General features: G+C 55.9%; 1 protein-coding gene across 2 annotated transcripts in view; it reads right to left on the bottom strand.

Annotated features, from left to right (window-relative positions):
- NUP210 (nucleoporin 210) overlaps positions 1-24,522 on the bottom strand; it is a 90,112-nt gene that overhangs the window by 4,989 nt on the left and 60,601 nt on the right. The window contains exons 21-35 of one of the 2 annotated variants that reach the window (XR_014823869.1): positions 22,232-22,360; positions 20,914-21,041; positions 20,679-20,814; positions 19,273-19,318; positions 18,930-19,109; positions 16,531-16,611; positions 15,505-15,636; positions 14,139-14,297; positions 11,515-11,606; positions 9,738-9,912; positions 7,936-8,111; positions 5,864-6,084; positions 4,569-4,705; positions 2,065-2,188; positions 1,034-1,180 (exon numbers count right to left, since the gene is read on the bottom strand). Coding sequence is in view for 1 of the 2 variants with exons in the window: in XM_021069388.2 (XP_020925047.2) it covers positions 1,034-1,180; positions 2,065-2,188; positions 4,569-4,705; positions 5,864-6,084; positions 7,936-8,111; positions 9,738-9,912; positions 11,515-11,606; positions 14,139-14,297; positions 15,505-15,636; positions 16,531-16,611; positions 18,930-19,109; positions 19,273-19,335; positions 20,679-20,814; positions 20,914-21,041; positions 22,232-22,360 (2,080 nt within the window). In the remaining variant the exon portion in view is untranslated. Of the gene's footprint in view, positions 1-1,033; positions 1,181-2,064; positions 2,189-4,568; positions 4,706-5,863; positions 6,085-7,935; positions 8,112-9,737; positions 9,913-11,514; positions 11,607-14,138; positions 14,298-15,504; positions 15,637-16,530; positions 16,612-18,929; positions 19,110-19,272; positions 19,336-20,678; positions 20,815-20,913; positions 21,042-22,231; positions 22,361-24,522 lie in introns of both variants that reach the window. The other variant, XM_021069388.2, reaches the window with a different exon arrangement.

Raw genomic sequence — 24,522 nt, 5'->3', positions numbered from 1 at the left:
CTGACCCCTGGTACACTAATGGCCCTGGGCATGGCAGGAAGTTCTGGGTTGGAACTACTCGAGGTCCTCCACTGACCCACAGAAGGTACATGAGCTCAATGAACACTATTGAGCAGAGCCTTGGAAAGCTCCGCAAGCCAGGAACCAAGATGCCATGTCCTGCCAGCCAGGGGCCCCTAGGTGAGATGGCTTCCTTTGCCAAGTGGGACCATTCAGGTGAATACACAGAGCCTGGGACCACCTGTGCCCACTCTGCATGAGCCCCAAGCTCAGGCCACCTGCAGCTGCCCTCAGGATGCACATCCTGTCTGGTAAGGATAAGCAGAGGGAAGGCTTCTCCTTGCAGCGGGAGTGCAGGCTGGGCTCCCGGTGAAGGCGGGGCTGCACCTTCTAAACAAAGAACGAGACAACATGCCAATTGCACATCCACTGTCATGCTCATGACGCCAGCATGATGCTGGCCATCCCATTAGGACGTGGTGTGAGCATGAGCTGAACCCTGCACTAAATAAGCATGTCACAGGGATTGTCCTGAGAGCTCACAGCGTTCTGCGAGCTGGTGACACTCAGGCCACTCCACTTGGCCACCTGCAGTGCCTGCCTCCAGTTCCCGGGTTCATGGAGCAGTTCCATCCCCCGCACACTGCATGGCCCTTGACTCCTGACAAAACACGAACCCTTCATTCCTCTCAGAGCCCTGTAGGCAGGCAGAGCAGGGCTCTGTCCTGCCCATGTCACCTGCAGGCCTGAGCTGGGAAGGGTATGAAAGGCCTGGGACCAGGCTCTCCCACTCAGAATCCCGTCCTTTCTGCCAGGCATAGGGGGCTGCTGAGGAGGCAGCAGGACTGGGCATCCAAATGCCAACCCCTCCTGGCGACCACAGTGAACCCGAGACTAGGGTGATGACCTTAGTCCCTGGGCAGGGCTCCTGACAGACATAGCCCCTCTGGACAGACGGCCATCCTGAGCCACATGCACGGAAGACAAGCCCTCTGTGAAGGTCTGTGTTAATGCCCAAACCCTGCAGACTCACCCAGAGCAGCGTCAAACTCTGGTTCAGCAGTGAAAACCTCGCGTGCTGGGAAGTCGAAGACATCCTGCTCGAACTGCAGCTGGCAGCTGAGAAGGGATTCTGGGTGCAGGGCCGCAATGCCTCCCACCTGCGCTGGTGAGCACTCACCTAGAAACAGAGAGAGGAGATGCCTGTGGGCCGGGCCCTGCCCTGCCTGCAGTGCCCCAACACAAGGACACAAGCCGGCCACCATGGAGGCTGCCTGGCCAACCGGACCTGAGCTCGCATCCCTCCCAAAGCTTTTTGATGGTGTCGAAGTTATAAAGCTGAGGATGAATTTTACGGGGAGGGGCCCTTCGGAATCAGAGGCGATTTCAGCCTTTGTTCCCAAGCCGTGTCCAGCAGCATGGCAGATGGGTCAGGCCCACTAACACAGGGCGTCTGTTCTGTCAGCAAGGGCAATGGGCCATTTACTCCTGGACATCAGGAGGGCACCAGGTCCCCACTAATACCCTAAGCATCGTTCTGGCAGCTGCACAGTACTGTCTGCAGCCCTGGAGCGGGCAGAGAGGGGACCACAGGGCATGAAGCTGCAGCAGGACAGGAACAGTGTGTTTGATTCCAGCAGTTAAGTAGCTTTTTAAAAACAGCCTGTATTGATGGCTTCATTTCTGGCAGCTGCTGTCCTGGGCCGTGATGGGCAGGGGAGGAAGTCGAATGTTCTATGCATGACTTGGGAGAGGTAATTACGAAAATTAGAATTGGTGGCCAGGCCTGCTAAGCCATTATTTTCTGGGTGTGTGGTGGTCAGTGGCTTTCTTTACTCGGGGGCCCTAGGTCTGGCAGTGCAGTTTGTGGACCGGGCTCTTTCAGCTTCTGCTCCTGGAGACTCAAGTGTCTAAAGCGCTGGCAGGGGCAGGCCAGGTAGGGCTGAATGCTGTCTCCAGAGGGGGAGTAGGAAGAGTAGACAAAACCCATCAGAAGAGCCTGAGCTGCCTGCCCCGCTCCCAGCCTGGTCTGGGCCACCCAGGCCATCTGACCCCTGACCATACCTCTCAGGTTAGAGCTCCGCTCTCCCACGGTGATCATCACTTTGGAGGCCTCGCCCTCCTGGAAGCCAGTCTGGACAGGGCGGACGTATTGGGCCACAATCCTCTGTGGGGTGCTGACCACTATCTGGGGAGGAAGCCAAGCTTGAAGGCCCCGTGCCTGGGATGTGGGTGCTGCCTTTCCCAAGTTCAGGTGGCAAGATCCCAGGTCTGTATGACTTGCTTGGCTACGGCAGGGCTGGGCTAGACCCCAGGCTGGCCAGAACACCCACCCCACACACCCAGCTGCTCTTCCCAGCAGCAGAGCAGGGCGAACAGTAGGCCTGAACTCAGGCAGTGGCCGGAGGCGGCCTCAGACTTGGCTGCCCTGACAGTTATGATCCTTTTTCTGTACATCAATAAGGCTAATTAATCTTTCAACAAAAAGAGAAGGATCTATTTTACCTTACTGTCATTTATTCAAAATAAACCAGCCCGACAATAATACACACTCACAGTGCTGGAGGCCCCGCTCGTCTTCCCAGGTTCCTCCCTGCTCAGCCCTCCCACCTACCAGGCAGGATGAGCTGGCCTAAGCTGGGCGCTCCTTCCGCCCTGCTGGTCCAGCTCCAGGCTGCCACCTCCAGCCGCAAGGCCGTCCTTGGCTCTGGGCAGGGACCAGGTCTTCAACAGCACGTGAGCCCCTCAGGAGCAGGGATGGAGTCTCACTCCTCCCCAAGCCCTGGCAGCTCCCTGGGCCATGGCTGACAGAGAACCGCTGGCAGGCTGGGGGGCCGGTCCCATCACTCTCCAGAATGACAGTGGGCACTTGTGCCCCTGCCCTGGTCCTTCCCATCATCTGTCTTCCCCCCGCCCCCACGACTTTCACTCTGCAGGCTCCTCCACGCCCTCCTTTCCCACCCCTGGGAGGACCCAGGGCCTTGACCCCATGCCCCCCTTGCTGTGGTCGGCCCTGGTTGCTCCTGCCACTCCCAGGGCTAAAGAACCAGGTCTGTGCTGCAGACCCCCTCTCTCCAACAGCTTTCAGCCCTGGAGCTCCAGACATGCCCGCCCAGCTGCGTCACCCCCCAGCCCCACCTGGAGGAGCAATAAATAACCATCTCAAACTCACCATCAGCCACCGCCCCCCACTGGCCCTTGCTTCTGGGACCCCCTCTCTGCAAAGGGCCATTCTCCCCCTCGTAGCGCAAGCCAGACCCACAGACACAGCCATAAGTCCTCCCTTTTCTTCAAGCCCCGCTTCCAAGCAGTGGCCAAGCTCTGAAGACCCTCCCTCCTGAATCTCCTCAGGGAGATTCTGCCCACTCAGAGCCCAGTTTTGTCTCCCAGCTGCTACCCTGCAGCCCCTCCCCCGCCCCAGGCACTTAGGTTCAGCTAGGCAGCAGTCGATTGACTTTTCCAAATATACTTCTGATTTATATCACTCTTTGCTTTAAAAAAAAAAACCCCAAAAACAAAAAACATCTGATGACTCCCTACTGCATCTGGCATAAGTTTCAACCTCCTACCTGAACAGGAGCAGAAGCGGCTAACACCTCCTATGCTATGTGCTGAGCACCTGTCTAAGTACTTCTCACATGTTCATACCTTGTTTAAGCTACACAACATTATCTCCATTTTATAGGTTATAAAACCCAGGCACAGAAAGGTTAAACAGCTCACCCAAGGTCACACAGCCCCTCAGTGGCCCAGCTGGGATTTGAACCCAGGCATCCTGGCCCCAGAGCTTAGCCATTCCACTGAGAATTAATCAGCCTTGAATGCATGTCGTGATCTGATTGCACAGCCAGCCTCTGCTCCCTGAGACCCTAGATGCCAGCCCCAGGGCTCAGCTCTCGAACCCCGCACATCTCTGCTGTGCCATGCCCTCCTCTGCCAGCATCCCCCTGCAGGCCCTGCCTGACCACTCCCCAGGGCTTCTTCAGTTGGGGGTGCCGGGGTACTTAATTAGGCACAAGATGCCTCTACGTGCACTAGGCTTGCCCCAACTCCAGAGCCTCAGCACTAAACACGCAGGCTATTAGGTTAAACTGATGGATTCCATAGAGAACACGCTGGCTCTGAAAATGAGACCGTGGAACGCAGCCAGACTCTGTTCATTGATTCATTCTCCACTGGAGGTAAACAGAGAGAGCGGTTTTGTTCGCCTCCAGAAGGACTCAAAAGGTGACTTGCAGGGGGAGTTTAACTTTGCTGGTGATGCCAAGTGGCTCTGTGGGGCCGCCCACGTCCACCACTCCCCGGGGTGCCCACAGCGGGCACTCCTGTCCTGGGGCTAGGCCAAGAGCAGAAGTGCATGGGTGCTGGGACCACCCCAGGAGGTGGCCTTCCTCCTCACACACTGTGAAGGGTTGGGGGGAGCCTGCCCCCAGGCAGGCATGTGACTCCCCTGTGTGACTGCCTCCCAAGATGCTGGGGCTTCTTTCTTAAAGAAAAGGGAATCATTCTGTATCAAAAGCCAAGGGTTTCACTCCAGAGTGTTGGCCACATGTGTCCCAAAGCCCCACCTCCTTGTAGGTTCTCAGGTGCCCGGCGACCTCGTAGTAAATGGTCACGGATCCTGCCTCCCGGGCCATGGCCACGCCTGTCTTAGGGTCGACGTGGAGGATGCTGCTGGCAGAAGAGCTCCAGATTCCAGGGACACCTGGGAGAGGAAACTGCATGTGACCCATCTTTCCCAGCCTGACACTCCAGCCAGCCCCATCTCACCTGGGGCACCTGGGTGGCATCTTTGCAGCCCCATCCCCACACTTCACTGCCCCTCCCTTCCTGCTCCTGGCCACAGCCATCTGGTGCCACCCATAGCTCCCAGGGCACCTGCTCTCTGCATAGCCACAGCCCTGCCAAGACTAGACCTCGGCCCCTGCCCGATACCTCCCTACTGGGAATCTCAGTCATTTCCCATCCTGGGATGACCTGGGTGCTGGCCCTCCAGTGGCAGCCCACTGCAGGCCTCCCTCACAGCACCACCCCTACCACCCACCCTGCTCAGCAATCCTTTTTGCACAACAAAGCAGGTAGCAGGCTCAGAGCTGTCACTAGACAGTAGTCCTTAGTGAAAAGCCAGCTTCATTATATAATAAATACAATAAAAGAATTCAACAGCTACGTGCTATCTGTAGCAAATTATATCTGCTTTTCTTTAAGGCAGTATTTAACTTCCTTTTAAAATGAGTTTAATTAGGTTTAAAAGAAGGAAGCCAATTTGAAAAATAATCAAGTAAATAACTATGCGTGGCTCATGGATATACGGGTGGTGTGGGAAATGCTCCCCCCTACCCCCACCCCCAATCCCACAGCTATGCTCAGCTCAGGTTCCCTCCCAGATGCCTGACATGGCAGCCCTGGCTAAGAAGTTGATCAAGACAAAACAGCTCCTCAACTGCACCAGCCACACCAGCCACACCAGCTACGTTTCTGGTGCTCCATGGCTTGTGGTTGCTGAGGACAACACGGTCGATGCAGGGCATTTCCACAGGGCAGAAAACTCCTAGAGCAGAGGTGGCAACCTTCTCTATAAAAGCCAGATTGTAAAGATTTTGGGCTGTGTAAGCCTCGAGGTCTCTGATGCCACCACTCAGCCCAGCAGATCCAGCATGAAAATGGCCACTAACGACACAAAGGTGAAGGGGTGTGGCTGATTGCTAAAAAAATCCTATTTACAAAGAGGCTGCAGGCTGGATCTGGCCTGGGGACAGCGGTTTTCCAACTTCTGCTCTAGAATGTCCACCTGCCACCATGGGGCTGAGCACCCCAGGCCACCTCCCAACCAGAGGGTTCCCTCGGCCAGAATTTCTCTTACCTTCTGGGCTGACCAGAACTGTGGTCAGACAGAGGACATCCCCCACCACGACCGCTCCAGACAGCTCCGGGGAGATGGCCTGAAGGACGGGCAGTGGGACGAAGTCGGAGAGGCCTCCGTGCTCTGAGTCCCAGGCTCTGAGCAGAGTTAGGCCCACGCTGACCGTGCGGACTACACAGGTGTTGTTAGTGGCACCCTTCCCGATCTGCACAAACTCGTCCCTGTGCACAGGAGACATGGGCTCAGTCTCAGGAGGGGGTCCTGGCTCCAGGGGCAGAGCCAGTGGAGGTCCCCAGCTGGGCGATGGTCCTACTTCCTGTGCCCAAATGCCACTGCTCCAGGTGGGGGACCTGCAGGCCACACTAACTGGACTCACCCATCACCTAGGACAACCCCACAGCCCAGCCAGGACAGCTGGGTCACCACGGCCATGTCGCGAGGGGAGGCCAAGGCCCAGAGGAAGGTGAGGTGCCCAGTGCTCCGAGCCCCCCGAGCAAGGAACCAAGACACTGGGGAAGCCTCCTGCACTGTCACTGGGACAAATGACAAGGCTCCTGCCTGCTTCCTCATTTGCTGACTGAGGCAGATAACATACCCATGACACAGGCTTGACAACCTGGCCAGCAGCTGCAGGGCGCTGAGCAGCCCCTGTGGGGAGAGGGCAGGCTGGGCTGGGTGGGGGAGGGGCAGGGTCTCTGCTTTGCGGCCTCCTTCCACCACGCCTGAGCCCTGACCTGCCTCTTAGAGACAGATGCTCCTGCCATGGGGGTGGCTTCTGCAGGGATGAGAAGGAGCTGGGACAAGGCTCTGTTCCAACCTGGGTGGCAGACCCCCTGCTGTGTGCACAGAGTGCCACTGTTTGCCAGAGGCCCTCATAACCACAGCTTCAGTGGGTGGCCTGGGGGATTGAGCCACATTCCCCAGGTGACAGGCCTGCAGACAGAGGCCTGGAGGGGTGACCTGCCCGAGCTCATGGTATCACAAAGGGAAGAGCCAGGCTTGAACCAGGCCCAACCCCAAACTCTGCTCTTCTGCTGTGCCCACACCAGTGTCCACCTGCTGCAGGCCTGGGGAGGCCCAAGGTGCAAGGGTCTCCAACACCCAGATGCAAAATTCCACCCCCAGGAGGCCTTTCTGGCGCCCCCAAGCCCTCTCCTGGTCTGAGGCTCCTCTCTCCTCCTCTTAGCAGGGTCTACACCCCCTGGGACAGTGGTTCTCAACCTTTAGAGTCACCTGAAGGCCTTGTTAAAACAGATTGTTGGGCCTGTGAATGTGCATTCATAAGGGTTCCCAGGTGGTGGTAGTGATGCTGGTCTGGGGTCCACACTTTGAGAACCACTGTGCTTGCAGACTCAGATGTCTCAGCAGGTCCAGCCTGAGGCCATAACTCTCTTCCTTGCTCTTCCACCTTCACTTTAGGCCTGAGGCTGCGGTTTTATCTCAGAAGAGTCAGCCAAAAAGAATTGCCCTTGGGACCTGATGGGACCAGGTATTCAAACCCCACTTCCTGACTGTGCGGCCCTGTACAAGTGGCTTGACCTCTCTGGGCCTTTACAATTGGGTGACAGTGAGGAGTCAGACGGCACGTAGAAGGGTATGCACACAGCAGACGGTCAGGCTCCCTCCTCGCCAGTGCCTGCACATTGGAAGCTTTTTTTGACCAACTTTTGGAGAGGGTGTGACTGATGCTTTGCGTCCACTGACCACATGGCCAGGCCAGCAGCCAGAGTGGTCTGCATCTCCCTGTAGTCTAGCTTTCCAGGCTGCACAAAAGTCTTACTACAAACCTTCCAACCACAGAAGGTTTCTGTGTTTCACTATTAGGGGTCATCCCTGCTGAATTATTTCATGCCACATGGTAAAAACACCTCTTGGCCATGTCTCCCTCACTGCAGCCACCTGGCTGAGTCTGGCATGCCCTCTGTGGCCCTGCTAGTATGGAGGGATCCCTGCTCTGGGAAACCATAGGTAACAAACTCTTCTTTCAGTAGTGCTGCCCTCTTAGTCGCCTGCGGATCTGGGAGCGGTGGAGACATGACTTCTCCTAGGGAATGAGGGCACCTATATCCTACCTGTTAGTTGCAAAATTAAGGACGGAATTGTGAGCGTGGAAGACATCTCCTGAGTTGTCATGGAAGTGGACGGTGAAAGTCACGGTCACTCCCAAGGGCAGGGCCGCCAGAGCCTCCTTGTTCTGGGTGTGCAGGGCAGGGCCCATGGAGATCCTCAGGTAGGAAACAGGGGACACCTGGGGACAGCGGGCAGGTGTGGTGATGACTGTGCCAGGAACGGCTCCCCGAAGAGCCCCCTCCTGAGGGGCCTGCCTCAGCTGGCCCCCATCCTAGGAGGTGTTGGGGGGGTGGTGGAAAGAGTGAGCATCCTGGCCCTGTGACATTGTCCCACCTCCCCACACAGTGGCCAGCCTCACTCTGAGGAAACCTGACCCACAAGAGTCAAAATCCATGACTGTGAAAAATTAGATCATTATTCACATTGCAAAAATATCCCATGGGCTTTGACTGCTCAGTCTTTTTAGAGGACCTGGCTCTCTGGGCATTTAAAGGAGAAGCAATACCTGCTCAGCCACAGAGGTGCACTGCCTGGAGCCCCTGTACCCCCAGAGGCACCTGGGACAGGGGAATGGGACTAGGAGGGCAGGTGGCTTTCAGGAGCCCAGGAGCCCAAGTTCCTTAGAGAGTAGCCCTGGTCCTCTGACTCCAGGTAACATCTGTCCTGGCCAAAAAGCCAGCCCCCAAAAGACCCAGTTTCTTTGACAAAGATCAATGGTGAGTGACCGGCACACAGCTGGTGCTCAATACACGTTTGTTGGCACAGGATGAGTAGTCAGTCACCATCGCTTACTCAAAAACTAGGGTGGAGGGTTCCCTGCTGGACACCCACCTTGAAACAAAAAGACATTAATAAGGAAATAGGCCTACAACCCAAGCAAAATCTGAGTATTAAAGTGGTCATGTAGTCTGTCACTGAGGATTAGAAAGTGGCTGTGATAAGATGTGTGAAGAAAATTTGGTTCAGGATAAACCCCAGGACTCGACCCAGGAACGCCCAAGGGTAAAGTCTTGTCACTAAGGAGCCCAGCATGGCAGGAGCACATGGGACACAAACCTGGGCCAGGCCGATGTGGGCTGCAACCCAGACCCTGGCCCTCAATCACTGCATGACCTTGAGCAACTCACTTCCACCGAGTCTCAGTTTCCTTGCCTGTAGGATGGGTCACCTTGTTCTCTAAGGAGCCAGCTGCAGTGTAATGGTTTCTGAGTCAGGACAGCACACATATGCAATACTCTTGGTTGGCTGGGTAGCAGGCACTGCTGGCTGCTCAGGACACCAGGGTGCCAATCCCAGCAAACCCCAGACCTTTCTGGCCTCAGTATCCCCATCTAAGAAACAAGGTCCTGGAGTTCCCATCATGGTGCAGTGGAAACAAATCCAACTAGGAACCATGAGGTGGTGGGTTCGATCCCTGGCCTCACTCAGTGGGTTAAGGATTCGGCATTGCCGTGAGCTGTGGTGTAGGTCACAGACACAGCTCAGATCTGGTGTTGCTGTGGCTGTGGTGTAAGCCGGCAGCTGCAGCTCCGATTGGACCCCTAGCCTGGGAACCTCCATGTGTTGAGGTTATGGCCCTAAAAAGACAGAAAAAACAAAAAGGAAAAAAAAGAAATGAGGTCCTTGCCATCAATCCTCTCTGGGGATCTTTGGCTCTGACAGCCAGAAGATGCTGTCGCTTCTTACCTGGGTCCTTAAATAAATTCTTACATATGATTTCTTGACTAGAAGGTGAGTATAATTCACCTGCATACCTGCAAAGGTTTTAGTGCTTTTATTACTCTAAAAAGAAGGCAGATCCTACCTTGACAGCCACGATGATGGTCTGGTTGGCCCCAAAAGCCTCTTGGGCTGTCACTTCAACTGTGGACGTCCCAATTAAGGACCCTGACACCAGGAAGCCCTTCTCGTCAATGTGCACAACGGGCACCTTCTCAGGCCCGTCCAGGATGCGGTAGCTCAGAGAGGCAGCGCCATCCCTTCAGGGAACAAAACAGACCTGTGCTCACAGAGGGCGAGGGGACTGAGATTCAGAGTGCCGCTGCCCCCCATGAGAAGAAAAGGCTGTTATCTTGGCCCCATTGTGAATCGGGACCACATGCAGCAGTCTGGCCAGGTCATCAGGTCGCTTTTGAGAAACCTAATTTGAAAAACCAAGAGTTCCAGAGAGAGCAGCACTTTCGTGGCCGGTAGATGGGAGGGGAGGGCGTGAGAGCCGAGGGTCCCATCAGCTGCACAGACACTTGCTGTAAAAAATTGTTTTGTTTGCTGCAATAAGGCAGCCATGCACAGTGGAAAGAGGATGGGGCTCTGGGCTGGACGGAACCCAAAGGCAGTCCCCACAGCCTGCAAACAGAGCGCCTTTAGGCACAAGTGCCCCTCTCTCAGCCTTGGTTTGCTCTCCTGTGAGATGGGAGCAATGGCCTGCCCTGTCCTATTTCCCAGGGCAGTAATGGAAAAAAATGGGCCACTTACTAAGAATATGGTTTGGAAAACTACTGATAAGATGCACTGCATAGATGACAAATTATGCAGTATTTTGTGCTCTTTTACATATTCATTGATGTTATAAAGAAAGAAAGGAAAGAAAAGCCTCCCAGGCCCAACCCCCCCACCCTCTCTCTACGCTGCAGCCCCACAGACCCTCTGCTGATGTCTTTAAGCAAATGTCACTGCTTCTGCTCCAAATTTCCCCCCCTCATCGATCCCCTCCTCTGCACCTGCCAAACTTCTATGCATCCTGTGAGACCCACCTCCAGCATGTCCATCAGGGGCATGCCCCTGCCCTGCCACCGACCCTCACATGGAGGGCCCTTCTCTGGGGTGTGACTTCATCACGATACTTCATCTCATTATAGCCCTTCTCATGCTACACCCCCTCCTCTCCATCAGGCTCCTCAAGGGCACGGCTGGCATCCACCTCTGTTCCAGAGCCTGGCTTGGAGCCGGGTGGTGACACTTTGGGCTACGTGCCCACTGCATGTACACATGTGTTTTTCCAAGGGTCCTTGCAGTGCCTGCCCTTGCATTTGCAGTTCACGTGACAGGCATTGCTACCCAAACCATCGCCTTAGAGTGCCAGGCAAGTCAGGTTTGCAGACAGGCTTCAAAACCTGCTTCTCAGGGTTCATGTGCATCCCCCCTACCCCTGAACTGGGAGGGGCCCAGATGAGATCTGCATTTTCACCCCCACCCCAGGTCATATGCACCCCCTCTTCCCAAACATGCCCCCAGGTGGTGCCCCAGCTCCAAGACTACACGTTGAGCAGTAAGTCTTAAAGACACAGGGGCCTTTGAAAACTTGGACACCTCCACACTGGCACTTTCCCTCTGTGAAGTGTCAGATTTCCATGAGAAGCGTTAAAGGCACTGGGCTACAGGGAGAAGTGGGACCCTCGGGGAGATGATGCAGGGACATCCTCCAGGACAAGGAGGAGGGAGAGGCCACCCCTGTTCCTAGCACCACACGGAAGGAGGCACAGCTCCCCTGGAGTCCCTATGGCTCCTGACAACTTGATGAACGAGCCTTAGGGTGTGATCGCCGCTTGGCAACCTGGCTGAGGCCTCACTGAGTCACGCACCTGTTTGTCTGGAGCTTTATAAATGAGTTGGGCGACATCAACACGTGCTCTGCTTCTATTTCAGGGTTCAGCAGCCGCAGCTTTTCAAACACCTGGAACAGAGGGCGAGTTTTCTTCCAGCGTCCAGTGTCTGCCAGCATCTCCCAGTGGCAGGAACTGGGGATGGGACTGCAAGGGCTGACTTTAAGAGGCCAAGGGCGTGAGGAGCAGAAGCAGCAGGTGTGCGTGGGCGAGGGCCTGCCCCTGCCCCCCACCCCCAAGCTCCCAGAGTAGGTGTGGAAGGTGGCGCACAGGGTGAGGGTCCAGGTCCTGCTAGGTGGCTCCTGCTGGGACTGAGTCTGAAGAGAGCTCTAAATTCCCCTTCTTTCAGCGAGACGTGCTCTCCTCATGTGACCATCCCAGGGCCACCCTGTGTCACTCCCCAACCCAAGCCTCGTGCCCTCTCTCTGGCCAGGCCCTGACAAGATCAGCACAAAACCAGGGCACCTGCTGACCTCAGGCTAGCAGCCGAGAAACCTGATGATGGCAGATGGACGCTGATGGTGCCACAGAGGCTGACCTTCCCTGGGACCCCGGACCGCTCTCTGTACACAGCCTGAAGCACTCACCATCCTTCTAAGTCCCTTCCGCAAGGACCCTCAGGGCTGTGGACAGACTTGGCATCCAGCCTGGAGGCCAAGCACAGCTTTGGGTGGCCCCTGTCCCCGCCCTAGGTTTTGATTTGACCAGACCAGCTGGCCACTGCTAAGGGCCTGTGGCTAAAATCTGAACTGATGGGTGATTTTCCAGAAGGAAACCAGCCTGACTTCCCTCCATCCCAGCACCGCTGTGCTCTGACCATGTACTCAAGTTCAACTTCCTCCTCTGTAAAAAGGGTCTAAGAGAAATCATCTTCGCCACACTTGTCTCTCAGCGCTGGGGGATGGGTGTGACACCACAGAGTGGTAGTGCTTCCTAATCATGCCCTGGGCCTGGCCTTTGTGGGCTGGACCGGGTGCTAGGGTCAGGGGAATCCTTCCACCAGGCAAGCGGCATCCGCAGTGAAGCTGTCTCCCTGATTTCCACTCAGATGCATGCACTGCGCAGGAAATACACACTCAGAGACAGGTCCCCTCCCTCTGTTCCAAGGTATGTACCTCCGTGGTCCCTCCTGAGATGGGGGTACAAAGGGCTCTCCCTCTCCTGTCAGTGTGACTGGCAGGAAAGCACCAGTACCCATGCCATGTGAATAGCCTCAGGGCTAGGGAGACTCTGGGGGGCTGTGAAAGTGGGGGGCATGGCTGCTTCCCTCCTCCTGCAGGTGTGGCCATGGGGTGTCACACTGTGCCCATGGGACCAGCAGCACACCAGACTTTCAGACAGAACCCTCCTATTCCTAAATGTTGGTGCCAATACAAATTGTTTCAAAGCAACAAGTGAGAGAAATAAAACACCTCTGCAGGCTGGATCCGGGGTCTCTAAATTTCTGATTGCACTCAAAACCCATCCGCTGTCAGCCAGGGAAACCGAGGCACAGAGATGGTAAGTGACACAACTTGAGGGCACAGAATTAGGAAGCCCTGACTTTAATTCTATGAGAGGTATCAGAAATTTCTTAATTTTGTATTTAGCTGGGAAGAACATGTATTTGTCCATGTCTACATGTCTGTGTGTGTGTGCACATCTGTGTATGTATGTCCCTGTGTGTATATGTCTGTGTATTTGCGTGCCATTTGCGTGTTTGTATGCGCGCGCGCCCCCCTGCAGGCAGGGGTAAGGGGGCTGGCAGACGGGCGTTTCTCTCTTTGAAATCTGCTTCTTGACCCAAAGTGGGGCGTGTACTTAGAAGTGGTTAGTGTCTTCCTGAGGAAGGGCTTGAACCTGCTTCTTTTCTCATGATATTCAGGGGCTACTCTCAGTTTTTCTTTGCAATTTAGCAGGATCTGACATTACAGAGTCCCAGATGAGCAGAATTGCGTCTCTGAAGCTAAAAATACTCTTCAGAGGCAACTTGTCCCCTCCTTGCTTTTACAGAGGGTCCGGGAGGAGTAGGGAGGTAGAGGTGGGCATCAAGCCCTTGGGGGGACAGGGTGGCTGGGTTCCAGTCCTGCCCAGTGTGCCCTCGTGGGGCTCTGAGCAGGCTGCCTCCATCTGTGAATGATGGGTGGCACCCTTGGTATCTCAGGACCCTCCTGTCCATTCACTGGGTCCTGTAGGGGCTTCACCCCCAGGACTACAGGCTTCACAGGAGCCAGCCAGGACATGGGGACAGTGCGGCTACCCGTTAGTGCCCCAGAGCGCTTGCAAAATATATAGACAATTAGATGAATGCCCAGCTCAGTTGACATTCCAGCCTCTTCCTCCCAGAAGGCACTTGACTCCAAGCTCAGAACCATCTGCTATTCCGGGAGCATATCAAACTGTTTCAGACCTTCAGGCCTTTGCATGCGCCACACTGTCCACCCACCTGGCCGCTGAACCCACCCCTCTGTGAAGCCCTGGGTCACCCCATCTCTGGGCTCCCATAGCACCTCAACCCCCCAGTCCAGACCCCTGCCCCATTTGCCACATCCCCTGGAGGAGCAGGGACACCGGGCTGGCTTTACCCTCCCGCTAATGGTGGTTTCTGTCCACCTGGCCTTTACCTGGATTTGGATCTCATCAGAGAGTTCTTTGGCGAGGCCCAGCAGCTGCCCAGCTGTGGGGTCCAGAGCCTTGACCACTACCCTCAGCCCCGTGCGGCCTTTGGCCCGGCCATGCACGTTCATGGCAAAGTTGTACTGGGATGGGAGCCGGAGTGACGCCTGTGATAGACAATAAACATGTCCTCAGGAAGAGCCGCTGGCCCCCACTCCCCCACAGGGCAGAGCCAGGCAGGAGCCCCTGACTCTGAGCTGTCTGTTCTCACACTGCTGCCTTCTTGACAAAGTCAGGGTCTGCTAACCCCAGGAGCCACAGCCTGAGGTCCCCCCAGCATGAGCACAGGGCACCTCACACTGTGTTTCACGGGTACCTATGGAAGATGCTGGGCTAACCCACACCAGCTAGCATTCTCACGCAGGACTTGTCCGAGCCTTAACCATGCGGGAGTCTGTACGAATTACCAAGACACTAGGTTTGGGTGTTTCCCCACAGAGGCCCTGTTATGGGATATCTGTGAATAAGTCACATGCCAGGGTACCACAGGAACAGTCTGGGGAAGCCCCCCACCCCCACCCCTGCACTGGGGAGCAGATTCTGATCCCACTGGGTGGGGTGAGGGGGGGTACTCATTCTGCACCAGATGAGCTTCAGGCAGCCTCTAGGAGATGCCATCCTGTGTCCCACCCCCTCCCCAGGGCGTTATCCCCACAAGAAACCTCCTAAACCAAGCACACTCAGGTCCAGGGTTGTAGTGTGCAGTCCAGTCCCCATGGCCCATGCCCAGGCCCACAACCCCACTGGCTGGGTGATCCCAAGCACGTCACTCCATGCATGGGCTCCAGATCAGACCTAGGGAGGGGCCAGGGACCGCCCCCCCCCCGCCCCGAGAAGGCCTAAGGAGAAGTGAGTTGGGCCCTGGGAAAAACCTGGAGAAGACCCCAGTGCTGCCAGGTGTCATCTTAGAAAGGTGGTCAGAAAAAACAGACTGGGGACCCCGACCAAGACCCTGTGACATTCTGTGGCTTCCCTACGGCTGTCATTCTTGCTGCCTTCCAATGGCAAGTGACCTCTAAGCCCATCTGCTGCAGCGGGCCAACGAGCACATGCTTAAAAGAAGCTTGCAGCCTGCCCTGGGGAACCAGGAGAAGGGGAGCTGGGAGGCCGTGATCCTAGACACAGCAGGACTGCAGGTTGGGGGTACACTGGGGGATGGACAGTGTGGTTGCAGATTTGGGAGGAGACAGTGAGCCTCAAGGGGCGGGAAGCCTGGGTGTGAGGTGCAGACCTCATGGGCAGAGAAGAGGGGAGAATCCTCCCACCTTGATACCACCTGGGATGGAGGGTGTGGGGCTCAGGGGAGATGGGTACCTCGTGGTGCCGCCCCCGGATGTCCAGGATATCGCGCTTGGTGACAGACCAGTGGAAGGTCAGACCCGGTACGGCATTGCCAAAGGAGAAAGGGTTCTGGTTGTTGGTGATCCCGGTGACATAGACGGGCATCTGCGGGGAAAAGTGGGCCTGTGACCACCAGAGACCTGCAGCCGGAGATCCCCTGGATGCCTGGGGCACCACCACCTGGACTGCCTCTCCACTGGCCGGTACATCCCCATCTCTGAGGGACAACAGGAGCTGGTCATGCCCTAACCAAGGCCAAACGCGGCACAGGTCGGGGGCGGGAGGGGGGTCTGATGAAGCAGCAGAGGATAGAGCAGAAGACAGTGCCAGCCCCTCCCTCCAGTCCCTCTGGGGCCTTGGCTGAGACCCTAGCCCTGAAATGACCCCCTAGAGCTCTGGCCTGCAGCTCCCCAGCGAGTCTGCTCCCCTCTTTCCCAGGATGGTAGGGGCCCCTGATCATGAGGGGTGGGCATGGGTGGATCCAGTCTCCTACAGTCTGATGTGGCAAAAGGCAGGGATGGACTCTGCCAGGCTGTGAGTCAGCACCCAGTCCCTTGAGTACTAACTGGTGACCTCGGCAGGAGCCCTAAGCCTGCCGCGTGATACAGTGACACGGAGGTCCCGAGTCCCTGGAGGGGCTATTATGCACACTGGGTGGAGTAACACACAGAAAGCACTAAGGAGAGGACGTGCACAGAGCATTCCCTCCTTGAGGGCCCAGGAGCTATCCTAGGTGTGTGGAGGTGACAGATGATGCAGATGCAGGCATCACAGGCATAAGAATGACAGGGAGCCTGTGCTCTGGGAAGGAGAACAGGGAAGTGAAGACCCCGCAGGGAAACAGGGTTAAGCAGGAGGAGGGGGTGGAGACTGATCCAGCAGAGGAACAACATCCGGGGAACAGCATCCTGGCAGCAGCTCCAAGCCCATCTTCAATCAGAACTCAGAGCCTGACACCTGGCAAGAGGCCGCCCAGAGAGCACGAGGTTCCCGCCTCACCTGGGTCCCCGTCCTCATGCGGGTGATGGGGGCGCGGATCCTCACCGCCTGAAGACGCAGCACCTCCACCTCCACGAGATCCTAGGTAAAGGGCTTGAGGGCTCAGGCTGGCTGCAGAGAGGGGCCCCTCCAAGGAAGGGGGCTCCTGCAGAGGCCAGCTCAGGTTTACGTGAGAAAGCACTTGTGACTCCTTCCCAGGAGGCCTGGCTTTGTGGCTGGCTCTTCCCCTGTGGACCTGGCTGCTGCCTCTCCCCTGCCCCAGGGAGAGCCAGCCCGGGCCTCTGAGTCTACAGACCTGTTCAATCCGGATGCTCTAGGTCAGCACTTTGGGGACTTGGAGACACTGACCAGGGATTGTACATCTCTAGGCTGGGATGCCCTCATAGGATAAGTCTCCAAACTGTCCCAATCCCAAATCCAGTCTGTCTCTGACTGAGTAGGGTACAGGGACAAAGATAGGAACCAGGTAGAGTGTGATTAGAACAGACCTTATACCCTCCCTCATTCTGAAGTCTATGCTCCTGTTAATCTGGCCAAAGACTAACTTTACTGGCTTCCTCGTAGTGCTGCTGACTCATACTGGACCTAAGCTACTAAAACCCTCAAGCCCTCTTTACATGAACTCATGTGAGCCCACCTCCTGTGCCTTGTGATCTGCGCTAACCCTGGCACATAGTAGGTGCTAAGTAAGCATCTGTTCCCTTCCTTCCCTTCATCCGTCTCACTGCTCAGCCTCCTCCTGGCAGTCCTGGACTACCCTCTGGCCTTGGGAGCCGATTTTCAGGGCGACCTGGACTGGACAAATGGAACTGTGAGCTTCTGACCAGCATCGCATAACTGTGGACACATGGACCTCAGGGCCCCAAGCTGAGCCTCTGCCTGCTTGGCAGGAGACACCTTTCAGATGCAGCTGGTGGTGCTGCCTCTCCAACTGCCAGGGGCGCCAGGGCCTGCCCTGGGCCCTCCCCCAGCCTGCCAGATGGGAGAGGCAGGAAGAGGTAGCCCAGCAAGATCAGCCAGGAGGGAAGCAGTGGCCAGGAGGGACTGCGTGGCTGTGTCCCTTGAGCCGAATTTCTAGCCAGTTGCCATTTCAGCCACATGGCTCCATTTCTGAGGCTGCAACCCTTTCTTTAGAGAGAAGCAAAGCAGGGTCTCCTTGGTCTGTAATTCTGGAGAGGGAAAAGGAGCAAATCAATGAACTCAATGTTGGATCAAAGTCAGGCTCCTTCCCCAGGGCAGAACAGCGGGCGTTCCCTGGTATGTGTGTTCAAATGCTCCGAACTCAGCAGCGCTCCAGGACAACTCTCAGGGGCCCAATCCTGGATGAGCAATGGGATGGCTGGTCTCTGAAAACTTCCTGTCCAGTCACATCACACAGAACAAAATACCCTTCTTAGAGCCAGGGCTCCAGCCTGGCCTGACCACCAAGCAGGTGCTCCAGTAAGTTAGCGCTGGTCAAGGACCCAGGGTGGAATCCAGGCACCCTGAGCCCTGCCCACGCTCTGCCTAGAGGCCCAGAGATGTGCTCGTCCCGGGAAAGAAGGAAACCATCAGACTGAAAGACACGCCCTTTCCTCCTGCTTGCAGTCAGTGCCACCAATGTGAGGCTGAGGACCTCCTTGGAGAGGGCTCCCCTGACTCGGACCCTGGAAACTCTGCTGACCTGGAGAAGTGGTTAGGAAATGGGCCCTGCTCCAGCAAGGAGCCTCAGGAGATCACATCCTATAACTGAGCAAAGATACTAGCGGATGACTCAGGTTTTCTTTTTCTCCAGGAAATATAAATCCACAACTGAAATACTACCAGTGTCCAATTATCCGTATTCAAGGCAGCCAAGCCAACGCATGCCTCCAAAACCACATACTGATATCCAGGGTGTCAGAGCCATAATACCCCATCTCTTCTAAGAGAACATCTCCAAGCCCTGCTTGCCATGAATGAACTGAAGGGGAAGGGCTCTAAAGTCAGCAATGTTAGGCCAGGGCGGGGGATAGCCACATGGTGGCCGTGGCCATGGATCACCCCATGGGCCCACCATCCGCACCCTGGGCGGAGTGGAGCATGCGAGGACTCAAGGAGGCACGTGTAGGGTGGACATGGTCACCGTTACTCTGCACTGGGATGTCCCTAGGGTGGGGGCCTCAGCCTGGAGAAGGGCAACCTCAGGGTATGAACGCAGGGCTGGCCCTGGTGGCTGAGGGAGGCAACAGGCAGGACCTTCAGACTCTGAGGGCACGAGCAAGACCCACAGAGAGGGGTGGTCCCGGCAGCAGGGCCCAAGCCCTCCTGTCATGGTGGACCAGCCCCGGCAGCCACTTGAGGAGCAGCGCTCCATCACAGGAGGGCTGGTGTCGGGGAACTCAGAAGGCACCTATCCTCAGTGCAGCCCATGCAGTTACCTGTGACACGATGACAAGCTTGCCGGTCTCAGCGTCCACGGCCTGCACGACCCCTGACACAGTGCCATTGCCCACGGCGAGCCCCCGCACCAGCCCGGCGCCGGTCACCACTGCAACACTCTCATTGCTGACGGCGAAGAGGATGTTGGACTGAGGCTGGGGGCCGCCCTCGGAGGTGATCTGTTGGGAGAAGCAGCAGGTGGTCTGCCCACACCCCACCCTCATAGGCAAGGGCGCCAACACCCTGGAACACTCCTCCTCATCTCCTGGAGCCCATGGCAGGGGCGTGGCCAGCTGTGGCCATGGGTGGGCGTGGGGCAGGGACTCAGCCTATGGCTCCTACCTGCATTGTGGCCCCAATGATCAGCGTCACCTTCCTGGGTATCAACCTAAACGGGGGAAAGACCTGGGTGTGGAGACACAAGAGAGAAAGGGGATTGTTGTGCTCCAAGCTCACACAGCTGAGCAGAGTCACAATTAATTCCAGGCGAGGGACATGGTGCATGGACATCACCCCTCTGACGAAGGCCTGGGGTCCCAGCTGACTCTGGGCAAGCCCACTCCGCCTCTCTGAGACCTTGTCACACCGCTGGGTCCCGGGTCTGGGTTCTCGGGGGTGTGTCCTGCTGTTGGAGACAGACCTGCTCCCCAGCCTGCCCCACACCGTGGTCAGAGGTGGGATCCGGCAATGTGTTTTAATCCACCTCCACGAGATCCTGGCCCATGTCAAAGTGTCCAACCCACCACCTCTGAGATCTCCTGTCTCCTCTTGGAAGGCTGCCTCTTTCACAAAATGTCTCCAGGTTCTAATGACAGACTGCCTTAGAAGAGCTCTCTACTTCAGTGACCTCAGCACTTTCTGGATGAGGAAGGCAGGGAGCAGGGGGCAGGGATGAGGACACCCCAAGTCTGCAGCAGAGCCATGTCCCTGCGTCCTCCTCCTGTACCTCCACGGTGCCCACGTCCGAAGACGTGCCACCCGGCCAAGAGCCGCTCTGTGCGTAAGGACTAGTCTCCGTAGGATTGTGCAATTTATAGACAGAAATGACCTTCTCTCACCAGGAGAAGAAGGTGCACTTCATCTAGAGGCACAACCTGCATCCCCTGACATGAAGTCCACCATCCCCAGGGGCTGAGACTGCAGCGGATGCAGCAGGAACAGTCTAGAGCTACTCCTGAAGGATAAACTAGGACATGACCTCTTGGCCAGAGCAGGATCGCCCCTGGTGACTGTGGGGCTCCTGTCAAAACCCAAGGCCATGGAGGCACGAGTCACACGCTGAGACAGAGCTGGGTCCCCAGAGCTTCCTCATCTGGGAACTGCCCCTGGAGCTCTAGCAAGGAGCCCCCACTTCCAAGGCGCTGACCATCAGCACATGCTTCTACACACAGGCCCACATCACCTGCAGCTCCTACCCAGCCATTGCTTTCCAGTCCTTCAAGGGTTTAAGGAATGTTCTGCCACCCCCTGGTATCTGACAGGTCCTTTGAGCCACACTATAAGCCTATGTCCCAGAGAGTAAAGTAGCCCAGCCCCTCCCTCCTGCTGCCCCCCCAAGATCCCCGGAGCCAGTGAAGACCCTCTTTCAGTCAGAGGATACTAGGGTAGAGTTTAACATGGCCTCTCCAGGTGGCTTCCTGGGCCACCCCCAAAACTCCCAGCCTGTCATGGGAAAGCCATATGTCCCCCGCCCTGACATGCAACGGGGCTGGGCTGGTCCCACCATGCGTGAAGAGGAACAGCTTTACCTCAATCTGCTGTGGGGCTGAGTTGATTCTCTGCCCGGCTTTATCGGTCACAGATGCAGTGAGGCTGGTCTGGCCAATGGCCACGCCGTGGACTCGGAACGTGGCAGTGTAGTCGTCCGGGGCCTCGTCAAGGGCCCTGGAACAGAGGGAGGGGCTGGGACTTCTCCCCAAGACAGACCCGTTGGTGCTGCCTCCAGATACTCTCCTCCAACCCCTGACCCCAGAGAGGACTCACACCAATGTGACTATCTGGGAGGCTGCCCGGAGCTTCAGGTCCATGAAGGCCAAGTACTTGGCCAGGAAAGGCTTCTTGTGAAAGTCCAGGACACGGACATATGCCTTGACCATCTTCCCAATCTCCACCTACATGGCAGGGGACAGAGACTCAGGGCTGGTTTCTGAATAACCAGCCCAACACCTGTGGTACCCACGGCTCTCTGCAAAAGCATCAGCAGCCTCAGACCCACAGACTCTGGCTGACCTCCAGCCCATCAGTGAAAGAAAACCAGTGAAGTGCTTTCTGTATCCAAGGGGCTTCTGCAATACTTAGATGCACACATGGCACATCCCACTCTTAAAGCACTAACAATCAGGGGTATAGGATTAACAAATACACATAACTACACAGAAAATATATAAACACCAAGGATTTACTATGTAGCACAGGGAACTCTATTCAGTATCTTGTAATAATGTGTAATGGGAAAGAAGCTGAAAAAGACTATAATTATATATGTATAACTGAATCACTTTGTTCTACACCAGAAACTAACACACTGTAAATCAACTATGCTGCAATAAAGAACTAACAATCTAGTTAGAGAGAGATAGTCCACAGCTTAGAAGAGCAACAGGCATACAGTCGGGGTTTGGTAAGTGTTCACCGACGCAGCAGTTCACAGCTGGCCGCAGAGAATATGCACAGTGAGAACTTTAGGAACTGCTTCGTGAAAGAACGGAAGTCTGAAAGCAAAACACCAGTGGAAGTATCTGCGGCTAAGAGAACGTTGAATTCTGAGTTGCCTAAGCTGCTTGAATGCCCTGCCCCCCTTTAATCAGCAACCACTGTCTCCCCCCAGGAAGACAGGACCCTGACAGCATGCTTTGTAAGCCTCGCTGCAGTTACTCCAGGTATTAGGAGTCATAAAAATCTCTCTTGACATTAAAGAAAAGCCTAGCTCTATTATGTACTCATTTGGCAAAAGCACTTGGCATTAGTTCATTTTATTCATTTGCCACTGAAATTCCTGAGAATCTAATACCTACATCCTGGGGAGAAAATTCACTTTAAGCAAGGTGTGTGCCGGGCTGGTTAGTGACCTGTACCAGCCAGAGGACAGGAGTTCCCAAGCTGGGGCTAACATGGGGACAGTGGGATTAACAGCCAGGTTTTACTGGTGTCAGCTGAGATGAGGACATACGCCTTGGAGGCTGCTCTGCACCACACCCAGAGCGCAGGGTGAAGCTGCACAGTGAGCTGCGGAGGACCTGAGGAAGACACCTCCCAGACTCTCTGTCTCCCAGCTTCTGCACATCAGGGAGCTGACACTGACCTTGTCCACTACGCGGATGTACAGCTCCTGAATGTCCGAGATGTAAACAGCAGCTTTTGCTGGGGCCGGGAAGGCGAGGCACAAGTCGTGGATCATGATGGTCGTGGTGCCCGGGAGTAGTGGGTGTACCTGCAAGGCCAGAGGTGAGTGCGGTTACGGGGCCGCTCTCAGCAGCAACCTATCGCCCACAGGACGCCACCTCCCAGAGACCCCAGGGCCAGGGCTGGGAAAACCCTAACCCTGTGAACCTGCAAGCCCAGCGCTGACAGCGTGTGAGACGGCTGCATTCCAGGTGGCGCTCTCACTGAGGGGCACTAGTCAGTCTGAACTTCCAGAACCTCAGAACCTGGGTCGGCCGGCAGAGGCAATGGTGTCTTCAGGGTGAGCTCTCTGAGTCTCATTCACCTCAGCATTCATCTCCAGCTCTGCTGTGTTTGAAGCAGAGCCCTTGCAAAAGGTTCCGAGTGAATGAACTCATCCAAGCTCCTGTTTCTCCAGTCTTTCAATGGCAATGACCCCTTTCTAAGTCCTCTTCTCGCTCTACCTCCTTCCAGGGATCCCAGCTTCAAAAGGTTCTCTCTCCCTAGACAACCTGCATCACAATCATGATCACACCATGGACGGACTCACAATAACTTGTCGTATCGCTTACTCACGCATCTCAACTGGGTGATCTGGGAGGCTGGGCAGACGGAGGTTAGTCAAACCTAGTGGATGGGCCCCACAGCTGTCTCTCATCTCTGCCTGGCCCCAGCTATGCTGCCTGCGGTTTGTGGTCTTATATTCACGAGGGGTAGATATAGCCCACATAGCCCACCTTGGAGATCTATGCTCCTCCTCCATGTCCACCTGCTGGCTCCCAAGCACACTCAGCCCCATTCAAGCACCCCTTCTCAGTAAAGTTTCCCTTGATCTGGAGGGGCAGGACCTTCACCTCTCTGCTCACTTCTCCTGGTGCAGCCGCGCCCTGGTGCACTCTTCCCTCGGTCTTGAGGGAGACCTTCCTCTTGCAGCCTCGGGACTGAGCCCAGAGTCAGGCCCAGACTCGACCCCATCACCCCTGTGTCAAGTAGACTGAGCCCGGGCTCACGGCTCTGAGTTGAGGGGTAACAGAAGGAGACCTATACTTCTGCTCACTCAACTACAGTCCTGGCTTCATCAGGATTTGGGCATTCGGAAAAAAGGTTGCACACCGCAGGTACCCTCTCTATCTGGAAAGTGCTGATTCTGGTCTAAGTCCTTCAATGGACATACGGGGACACCAGGCCATCCAGGGTGGGAACCCAGCCTTGAAAGGATAGCATGGGGGAAGGGACACAGTGCCAGAGCACCCAGTTAAGGCTCATCCCACACTCAGCCACTTTCCATGGCCAGATACCACCAGCAGCCAGAAAGGAACTGTTGGGCAGGGGAAGGGAGGGCTAGCAGGGTGGCCAAGGTGAGAGCCCTGCCAATGGCACTGGTAAGGGTACATCTAAGATGTATGGTGCCCAGGGCATTCCACACAATGACTCAGATCACTTAATAAAGATCCTAGAGTGAGAAGCATGCTAGCACTCCTAGTGATGACTGTGTAGTTTGAGTCACGGCCGCACCAGCCTGGTATGAAATGTGCCCAGAGCTAGGGGCCAGGGCCACCAGGTCTCCAGTTTTATGAAGGACCAGTCACCTGCTTATTAATGTGCCCCAGAGAGAACTCTTAAAAATCACAGAGACAAGTGAGAGCTTTCTCTGAGAACATGATTTCAAGCTCCAATCTGATCCTCCTACAAAAATTACCACTGCCGGGAGTTGCACGTCCTTCACAACACAAAAACTATGCGTTTGCTGCAAACTGGGGATAGACCCGGACGGGGTGCAGGAGGGGTTTTCTCTTCTTTTTCTCTCCTCCAGAATAACCATTTCACACATTTTAAACAAGGACATAAATAACTGTGAGGAAATCAATTCCTCTTCCACTTGATTTCCCAGTAGCTGGACATCAAGCTGCCTTCCGGATGGCACAGCAGACGACAGCTCCAGGCGGCCACTGGAAGAGGGGCCGTGTCAGCTCCCTCCAGCCACTCTGGAGACAAACCGCTCTGGAGGAAGCAAGGGGACATGCCAGCCAGCAGGTGGCACAGGGGACCTGCATCACACCCTACTGGGCATGAGTCACACCTCCCGCTTCTCTGGGTTCCAGACCCACTTGCTTCTTGACAGATGTACAAGGAACTCGTGAGCAGGGGGGCAAACCCACACTCAAAATGAATTCTGGTTCCAAAATGGTGGCAGTGTCCCCTGAGAGCCAA

Source organism: Sus scrofa, chromosome 13 (assembly GCF_054392235.1).
Source record: "Sus scrofa isolate SSC_HxYL_T2T_F1_AM1 chromosome 13, Sscrofa_HxYL_maternal_Yorkshire_Landrace_v2.0, whole genome shotgun sequence".
NCBI lineage: Eukaryota > Metazoa > Chordata > Mammalia > Artiodactyla > Suidae > Sus > Sus scrofa.
This window is presented reverse-complemented; position numbering and strand designations above follow the sequence as displayed.